The 9,808-nt window shown below is 44.1% G+C and overlaps 1 protein-coding gene across 4 annotated transcripts in view; it reads left to right on the top strand.

Annotated features, from left to right (window-relative positions):
* Positions 1 to 1,347: 1,347 nt before the first annotated feature.
* CLUAP1 (clusterin associated protein 1) overlaps positions 1,348 to 9,808 on the top strand; it is a 305,549-nt gene continuing 297,088 nt past the window's right edge. For 3 of the 4 annotated variants that reach the window (XM_019507567.1, XM_019507569.1, XM_019507570.1), the window contains exons 1-3: positions 1,348 to 1,459; positions 2,759 to 2,870; positions 6,819 to 6,903. In XM_019507567.1, coding sequence (XP_019363112.1) covers positions 1,438 to 1,459; positions 2,759 to 2,870; positions 6,819 to 6,903 — 219 coding nt within the window. In that variant the 5' untranslated portion in view covers positions 1,348 to 1,437. Of the gene's footprint in view, positions 1,460 to 1,667; positions 2,034 to 2,758; positions 2,871 to 6,818; positions 6,904 to 9,808 lie in introns of those variants that run through there. The other variant, XM_019507568.1, reaches the window with a different exon arrangement.

Raw genomic sequence — 9,808 nt, 5'->3', positions numbered from 1 at the left:
ACAGGGCTCCCACACGCCCTGTCTGGTCCTTGGTGCCGCTTGCAGGTAGTGGTCTGGTCCACCCTCTGTCCAGTGCTCAGCACACCTTCAGAATCATGGTGGCACTCCCCAGGCTTGGAGTACTCTGATTGGCTATTTCCGTCAGCCAATCAGAGCATGCATAAAGTGTTAGTGACAGGCAGACTTAGGGTTTAATAATATTAGAGTGAATCTATACACCGGTATATGCTGTGGTGGGATATTCATATGAAAAAGTGCAACTGCCTCAGACAAGTTGCATTCATATTCCATATAATTTTATTTATCTGATTGCTCTAGTTAACATACCAATATCATGCCTCGCTGAAATCCACTCATGAATCCAGGTATTACAAAAGCATGACAGACAACCCCCCTTTCCATTCCCTCTACCTGTCAGAAGTCAAGGAGGGCCAATACCTAATCTATCTCATATATAAAGGCTGATGTGCTGTAACCTCATAGGGCTAGAAATAGGAACTTTAATTGTTTTACTTAACTTGACCATGTCAGCTGCCAACTTTTTTCTAATATAACTATGTCTATATCTGTACAGAGATAAGGGGTTCTTTCCATGCCCTTGTTTTGTGTATGTCTCAGGCCCTTTGCCTTGGGGATCACACAGTGCTTGTACCGGTTGAACTGGGCTCATTCACACCCTGATGCTGCTGCTGCTACCAGCAGGAGCAGCAGCTGCCCCCAGCCTGTGAAGTCATCTGGTCAGGTCCCCCATTCCTGTAGGACGTTTGAAACCACAAAGCGTTAGCAGAAGTACCACCCTGTCCTTATGTAACATCAGCCTTACTCTCCCATCTCTCCCCGCCCAGATAAGGGGTCTGTAGGCACAACCTCGGTAGCTGCCAGCCTCTGCCCGCCTCCCGTTATGAGACGGCGGTGACAGGATCAGTCAGTGCCACTGGAAGGCGGGAGAGAATGAGGTTGGGGGAGGAGGACAGGGTAGCCTGGGGACGTGGCTTGTTTCCCGTTCGCGCTCGCACAGACGTCCAGCGATGGCCTAGGCCTCAAAGCACAGGACAACACAGGGCTGAGCCTCAGTGACCGGGCAGCGCCTGTGCTGCTGGGAGCCCGCCTCGGGTCCGCGAGACCTGCCCTAGTTACCGGGTCCTGGACGGGGCCTGAGCCCGAGCAGGTGCCAGCACACGGGGCACTAGAGCCGGGCCGCGCCCCAGCCGGGAGCACGCGCAGCTCGGGGCCCTAACGGCGCCTCCCAGCTGCCGCCCTCCTCCACCACCGAGCCCAGCCCCGAGCGGCCCCGCCCTTCCCCTCCCCTCCGAGCGGGCGCAGTTTGGGCCAGGCGCCGCGCCGTAGAGTGGTTGCCATAGAGACGGAAGCCGTGCGGCCTGCTCCGGGAACGGCGTCTGGAGAACCTGGGCTCACGGCGGCGGAGCCGGAGCTACCATGTCATTCCGCGACCTCCGGAGTGAGGAAGCCGCGCGGGGCGGGTTCCGCGGCTGCTGCAGTTCCGGGGGCTACAGGCCCAGGGGCGGGGTTGCCCCCGCGCTCCGCGGTGCCCCCGCCACGTGCCCGGGTCGCGCTGTCGTCCCGCTGCCCTCGAGCCCCGTGCGCCGTGCAGCGCCCTGCCCTCGCCGGGGCTGCTCCCGCGCCCGTCCCGCGCCCGTCCGGCTTGCTGGCGCACTACGGCCTCATGGCGCTCGCCAGCCCCGAAGCACCGAGCCTGGCGCGTGGCAGCGGTGCCCCGTGCTTTCCTTCGCCTGGCGCCGCTCGGGGTGCGCTGTGCCCTCGCGCCCCGTGCCGAGCCCCATGCCAAGCCTGTCACCCGCCCTTGCCACGTGCCCTCGATCTGCCACGCAGGGCTTGGGGGAGTGCCTCGAATTTCACGCCATGGGTCGCAGCGACACGGTGTAGCTTCTTGGCGGCGCTTGCACCGCTGTAGTGGAAAGAGCATCGCCCCACGTTCCAGCAGGGAGAGGGAACTGTTACTGTGAAAACTGGGATATCCCACTAAATATGCGGCAGATGGTGACACTAAATTGGTGTGACACACAGGTTGGAAAGGGTATCAGCATATTTTGAGTATTTGTCATTGTCTGGCTGCTGACCTGCATTATGATGCTGCTGGTACCTTGATATTTTCTGGTATAGTGGTTGCTGTAATATGTTGGGGCTGGAGTATGCTTCTCTCCCTTTCCCTTGTTTGACATTGCACAATAGGACAGGTCATCTTTTCATCTTTTTGAAACTTTGCTTTGAAGCCTCAGGGGATGGTTCCTGTATTAGAGTAGATAGGTATGGAAGGAGTTTCATTACAGATTTCCTTTGGATATCCCTTTCTTAACACCATCAGTGACACTTTCGAACATCATCAGTCTTCCTTAGGTCAGCTTGTAGAGTTTGATGTAGGATGATGCAAGGCATCCTTTCAGTGACTATCCACTCCATGCCAAGGGCTGAAACGACGTTATTGTTATATTGCGGAGTGGTGATATTTTATCAGTTTTATTTAAGATTATACTTTTTAAAAAGTAAATCATTTTAAGATTTTTTTTTTAATCTCTACTAGGAACATTTCTTATGTGAAAAGTCACTTTTTTAAAAGTAAATTGGTATTATTTTTCTTCTTTGATCCCTTTGGGAGTTTTATGGAAGCTAATTCTATCAGTGTATTTATTGGCAACATAAGCAGAACATTGTGGGACATGAGCTCTTTGGGATATCTGTGCTGGCTGTGGTGATTTTTGTGCTTGTGCTTGTTTTTCAGATTTCACTGAGATGATGAGGGCTTTGGGGTACCCACGGCTCATCTCCATGGAGAATTTCCGCACTCCAAACTTCATGCTAATTTCAGAAATGCTTCTTTGGCTGGTGAAAAGGTTGGTGGTTTATTCCAGTGCAACAGTGCATACCAATTCAGACATAGGAACGTGACATTAATGAGACTTTTGGAGCTGATACTTTGATATGGAACTGTATTAAGGGTTTTAAAGAGGGACTTGATGAAATTAGGAGTTCAGTCATTTTGAGAGAGATCTTGTTCTGAGTGTTAGGTAGGAACATATGGTTACTAAGTTTGCATTTTAAGTACCAAGTTTGTGCCTTCAGTGATCTGTATGTGTCATGAATACAATAATATAACTTTTCCAGAGAGGCAAATAACGTGGGTAAGTATGTTTTAGGTAGGGATGATTTCCTCAAACAGGAGTTTAGGTTAGGTGACTTCTTGAGGTCCCTTCCAGCCTTCTGTTTTTTTTTCATTCTGTGCCTCCTAAGTCATCTGTTTTTTGCCTAGTTGAAAGGTTTTTTCCCTAGATCGGGGTCAGCAATCTGCAGCCTGTGAGCCAAATATTGCTTATAGAGCCACTGGATTTGGCTAGCAGAACTGGGTGGTGGGGAGGGTGTCTTCAGCAGTCTTTGCGATGGGGGGCCTTGCCCATGCCACAGCTAGGTGATGGGGAGCTTTGCCTGGGCCATATTTGGGCAGCAGGGAGGAGCGATGGCTGGGACCTAGTGTTGTCCTGCCTTGGACCCAAGCTGGATTATCCGAGCTTGCTGCTAAACAAAGATTGCTGGCCCGTGCCAGAGAGAAATTTTCTTGAGCTTGTATATTTTAAAGATAGACCCCTAAAATTTGAGTCAGTTAGTTGAACTAAAAACAGGTTGCAGGTTGGTGAGTTTTCCAAAAAGAAGATTCATGGTTTTCAATCTAGCTTTTATGTGTTTTACATACCATATTCACCCAAATCCAAGGCAACTTTGAATTTAAGATGACCCTCTGAATAATTAGATTCCGTACACTCCCAGCCACTGACCCTCTACTCCCCTCTGTAGCCTGCCCACCCACTCCCTTCCCACCAGCCCTTTACCTTCTGTTGCAGCTCTGCTCCCCTGGGGCCTTCAGCAGTAATGCAGCCCTGGCCTGCCCAGGGAGAAGTGGTGCCAGGGGCAGGTTGCGGCTGGAGGGACTAGAACAGAAGGTAAGGAGGAGGAGGCAGCTCAAGGGAGAGGAGCAGAGGGTAGTGGGGGGCAGGCACAGGCACTGAGGGTGGTGGGTGGGAGCAGGCTGCAGGTTCCTTTTCATTTTGCAGTCTCCCCCATGTTCCCCTGGCTGTGAGCCCCTCCCCCTGCCAAACAAACCACTCTGGCCTGTGGAAGGTGGTGGTTCAGCAATGTGTGCTCTGGGCCAGTACTCAAATCCAAGATGAGCCCCTCTGCCTTCTTGGACTCAGGTAAATGTGGTATATTGAAAACAAAATATTTGTGACCAGAAGAGGATGTGTTATACCAGGGGTTGGCAACCCCCAGCCATTTTGCTCAGTGTGCCACAGCTGGCCCTGGCTCTTCTGAAATTAGCATGAAGTTTGGAGCCTGGGCTGCTCACAGCAGGAGGTGGGGAGGTTGCAGGCCCTGCTGTGAGAAGCCCTGGCTCCGTGACAGGTAGCAGGGGCCTAGCCAGAGCCTGGGCTGTTTGCAGCAGGCAGCTGCAAGCCTGCAAGCAACTGCACTGGGGTCCCAAGACTGGGTCTGGCTTGTTGCCAGTGGTGGCTGCACGTGTGCCTCAGGGAGCATGGTGGGGAAGGGGCCAGGGTTGCACTGCTGCAACAAAGATCAAACCCCTTGTGACTTCCCTGGTACCCACCCCAGCATGCCAACATGTTCCAATTTGAGGTGGTGGGTTTTTTTTAGCACTCAGCCTGAAAGCGTTTCCGACCCCTGTGTTATACCAGCACCATATTCATTTAAAAATCTGGTACCAGGGCCTGGTTAAAATTATGCTCCTGATTTGCCTTTAAATTACCCCTCATTTATAATCCATAAATCTCCACTGAGTTATAACATCTGTGAACCTGGTTTGGTAGATGAAGCCACACATACAGATACATACACGTTGTCCCTTTATACACATGTATGAAATGGGAACATTTGTTCTTATCCTGTTACAACAGGTAGAAATTTAGCCTTGACCATTGTTGCTCTTTGTTTTTGTATTTTTATATTCCCACATTCAGTTATAGTTCATTTTAAGTAAGTTTCACTTGCAGTAATATTTGGGTTGTGGGTATTGTAGGGGTATATATAAACCATTTGAAAAAACTGTTTTGATTAAATTTTGAAAAAAAAATGACACTTTTTTTAATAAGATCAGGTCTTAAGGAATGTAATACCCTCTCTTTTCCCTACACACCTGCGTTTGGAGCTTAATTTACTTGCCCTTTTCCGTTCAAATTAAAATCAGAAACTTTGCCTCCAAGATTCGGTCAAAAGAACAGGTAGAATGACTCTTCGTTACACCAGAGAACGCTGTTTTTTTTTTTTTATAGGTGTAAGAAGTATTATTCCAATTAAACTGAACAGCTTCAGGTGCTTTAACTTGGATATTATAATGAGATTGGAAGTATTGTGCTTGTAAATGAAGTGCTTCATTTACATCCCAGGCAGTTGGAAAGCTATTGGGCTTTATTTGGTGGGTTGTACTAGCCAAAATTACACAAGGCAACCAGTAAGTCAGCTTTTCTTGCTTCCAAGAGCCTTATAATTGCATTGCAAAGCAGAGAGGTTAATTTAGACTTGATTTGTTTTGAATTTGAAATGAGATTTAAAAGAGGGGACACTCTGTTCCATGTGAATATTAAAAGATCTCATTGCACTTTTTGAGAGAGGTGGGACAGGTGATTTTCCCAGTTTCCTCTTCTTTGATGTGTCCTTGTGTATAATGTACAATTTGCCAGTTACTTGGTGGTCACTCTCTAAAGGTGGCTCCATTTCAGTGTTATGGTTTTTTTGAACACTCACAAAGTGTTTTAGGATCCTACAAGATGAAAGGTGCTATAAAATGTAAAATGTTTATCTATTATTCAGGCATCAGGGAAGTTTTATTTTGGAGGCAGTGGTAAATGATAAGTGAAACTATTTTCCCCAATTCTGTGGTTACAGAATTTGTTACAGAACACTCATTGGCAGAATCATGTGCTACGAAGTAGTGGTGCAATTAGGAGGGATGACAAGAGCAACCACCCTGGGTTCCAAGTTGGAAGGGAGGTGTGCAAAAAAAACCAAAAGCAGATGCTGCCAGTAACCACCTGTTCATATTTGTGATTGCGGCAGCAACCATAAGTTGCGGCTTCCATTTTGTCTTGGGTGTCCAGCCGCTTCCCTGCACTGCTGCTTTGAAGTGTAAACTTTCATTAAGAAATGGTTTCTAGTGTAACAAAGATAACTCTTCATTAAGTTGTTTCATCTTTGGAAGAAGTTTGTGAATTGAGAATTGTGAGAGTGGTTGTTAACTGTTTTGCTATTGATCATTTTAGTATACTGTCCTGTAGGTTAGGAATGTGTAGTTGATCACTGTTTTGTCTTTTTAAATCAGGTAGTTGAACCTAGTAGGAATAGGTTTAGTTTATTTGTGTAGTTTTGTTTAAAAAAAAAAAAGAAAAGAAAAAATTAGTAAATAATCTGTCATCATAAATATTCTTTTGATCTAAAGCCTAAATCCAAGCCTTAAAATGGATTTAGCTAAGGGAGCTAAATATTTCTGTTCCCTCATAATAAGCCACAAAGTAAGATTCAGGATCTGAGTTTGACATCCTCTTTGCAAAGATGCCCTAAGCTTTATAGTTCTTACAATTTTTATGCTTCCCTAATTTACATATTCAGATATAATTTACATATACAGATCCTAGATATTGATCTACTGTTTCTCCATCTGCATTAGAAGCTGAATACTTAGTTTGCTGGTGCTCATTCACATGATTCTTGACTTTTTCTTGTGAATGTATTGGTACCTGCTAATAAAAAAAAGATGTTCTGCATGTTCCCTCCCACAGGTATGAACCACAGACCGATATTCCTTCTGATGTTGAGACAGAGCAGGACCGGGTCTTCTTCATTAAGGCAGTTGCTCAGTTTATGGTGAGTCTATATAAGTAGTCTTTCATAGGATGCGATCTAAACCTCACTGACCATACTTGTGTTCAGGACTTTTTTTTTTTTGTCCTGAAATTTTTCTTTTACTGCATGGCTAAATATGCTGTATATTCTTGTACAATTTGTTAGGTTCAAACCAATGCCTGTTTTCTCTCCAGATGTGTTGCCAAATGCAACCTGCCTACTACCCTCAGGGGAGATGAGCTTGATATTTAGTGTAAAAAGTCAAAAAAACAATGAGAGGCTGAGAGAAGAGAAAGAGATGATATTATTGAAAATTGGCACATTTACACTGTAATTTAGGTTACAGCCCCAAATCCTGTAGACTTAGACCCATGCTTAGTATAGTATTTACACAATGTAAGTAACTTCATTGAAGAAACAGAGTGAAACTGGCTTCACTGAAGTCAAATGAAAGTGGCTGTTTGTGGACTGTAAACCGGGGTGGAAGCTGCCACCTTATTATTTGTTTGAACTGTGGCGGATTAGGGCGGGATGCTGTGCTGCAGTTGCACCCTAGTTTGATTCCCACTCCACCCAAAATTTAAAATTCTGGGAGTGGCAGCAGCATTTCTATTTAGGCAGTCATGAAGGACTTCATGGCTCATAATCTACTTGATCCTTTCTAAACTCTTCATTCCACAGATGTTAATGACCCTGCCTCCTTTTTTAATGGTTTTAATATTCCTTTTATCAAGCTATTCTTTCTTTGGCAATTCTGCTATCTGTTAGGTGCTTCTGGTAATGTAGTTCCTGTTTCACAGCCCTTCAGACAGTGTTTTTAACTAAAGTTAGAAACAAACTCAGGTGTGGAAACTGAATTAGGTTTGGAAATAATTTTCTTTGAGACATTGGGTGTACTGTCAAGATGCTCAAGAAGGCTAGATTTTGTTTTATGAATCAGAAAGAGATATACGTTTAATGACTACAGGACCAAAGAAACAACATCTTTTGACTATTTTTGCCTAGCTTGTCAAGTTTGTCATGTTTTTTAATACATAATGTATGGTATAGAAAATTATTGCACATTCCAATAAAGTTACTTTTGTTCTTGCTTCTGTCTTAAATTGAGTAATATAGTCTTAGGCCCTTACTACATTATCAAAGCTTCTAGTTTCTTTCTACCTGTAGAAAAATGTGTTGTGTTATATGCACCCATACACCATGCCATCTGCCACCCCACTTTTCAGAATCCTAGATCTGCCTATGACTGGAGCAGTGGGATTCTGGTCTTTGACTGGACCACGTAGGTGAGATGGTAACCAAGGTTGTAAATAAAAACAGCAATATTTACTTAAATAGAGGCACAGTTTCAGTAGTAGCTATAACAGAATTACTTGCATCACTTGAAGGTGTGTGTGTGTGTGTGTGTTGGGGGTTGTAAAATAGGGTTTTTAATGATTAACCCTATAAAGAATATCTAACACAACCCTGTTTTTTTAACACTAGATAAAACTAAAAAGTGTAAATATCAAAAGTCCTAAGCAAAATGGATTTTTCAAAAGACTGAGTAATAAACACACCAGTATCGCTCCTAACATTGTATGCCTGTTTTTTTTGTATAGTAGAGCATAATGTAAATATCAGAAGAGTTAAATAAGTCCTATGTGAAATACAGGCCCTAACAATATTTTAGTTATGAAACAGTCATATGTGGGTGTGTTGGCAAGACTGTGAAGATGTCTTACTATGACTTCTGAGGCATGAGTACAAGCCCTGTTTTGGACTCATGTCAAAGGTTGTCCCTAGCTGAATATAAGTACTTGGTCACTTGGGTTGGGGGTTAAATGTGATATGAGCCACATTGCTCCCTTATGTGCTCTTGGCTACAAAAGCTGATGTGCCTTAACTTTGCTAGTCAGTGAGCCATTAGGCTCTGGGGGGCCTTGAACTCAAGACAGCTATATGGTTTTGTATCTTATTGTATGATCCTTTTTTCATTTCTTGTCTGAATCTATGCTTTCATTGGAACAAGTGCTTCTTAGTAGGTCCTTACTGGATACAGACTGCAGGACATTAGACATTAAATAAAGTTTGTCTTAAAGGAGAAGATGGGCAGGCAATCTGTGTAAGGACAGTATTGTATTATTTCTTGACTATAGGATTCTTCCCTGAAGTGACATAGTATTCTGGGGGATTTGCCTGCAAGCAATTTGTATTCATCTTTCAGTTATCTATCAGTGTAGCCTTCTCTAGAGTACTGAACTCCATTGTATCTACATACCTTTAAAATGTTTTGGGTAGTTTGTAAGTTACAACACCATCTTTATTTCCAGCTTTATTCTGATACCATCCAGAAGAGTTTTCTTTCCTTGTTTGTTCTATGTATTCTGTAGTCATTCTAAGCACATTGTTGAAAGCTGATTGTAATTATCTTAAACGGTGATCTGTGTTACAATTGATATGGTATAAAGACACTAACAAAACCATTTAATTTTGGAATGAAAAGCAAACATCACAGATAGGTTAGGTAAGAAAGACTGGTCTCTATTTGACTTGCTCTGTTTCCTCAGCTGCTGTGTCCCTTGTGGGTGAATGAGATTTACTTCTTGTTTTCTTTTCTTTTCTTCTTGACTTAGTCTTGGGCATGAAGTATGATGTCATTTACTTATGGTTTATGTTCATGGCTACTAAGTTAATTTTTTCCTTTCATAATACTGAGTTCTCTGGGAGGAAGTTTTTTGTAATGATCGCAATGGGGAGCATGAAATGGTGACCAGAATGTAATTCTTGCATGAATGTTCAGTTTGTCATTTTTTGGCACAGGAATGGACAATTGGGCTTTGGTCTAGGGGTATCAATTTAATGGTAAGAAGAATTGCTGACTGAACAGCAGCAAGCAGAAACTGAGGGCATTAAGAAAAGGTCCCCATGATTAATTATCAAGGGA

This window comes from Gavialis gangeticus, unplaced genomic scaffold (genome assembly GCF_001723915.1).
Source record: "Gavialis gangeticus isolate Ggan-Ray unplaced genomic scaffold, GavGan_comp1, whole genome shotgun sequence".
NCBI lineage: Eukaryota > Metazoa > Chordata > Crocodylia > Gavialidae > Gavialis > Gavialis gangeticus.
Note: the sequence above shows the minus strand (reverse complement) of the source record. Positions and strands in the feature narration are given on the sequence as shown.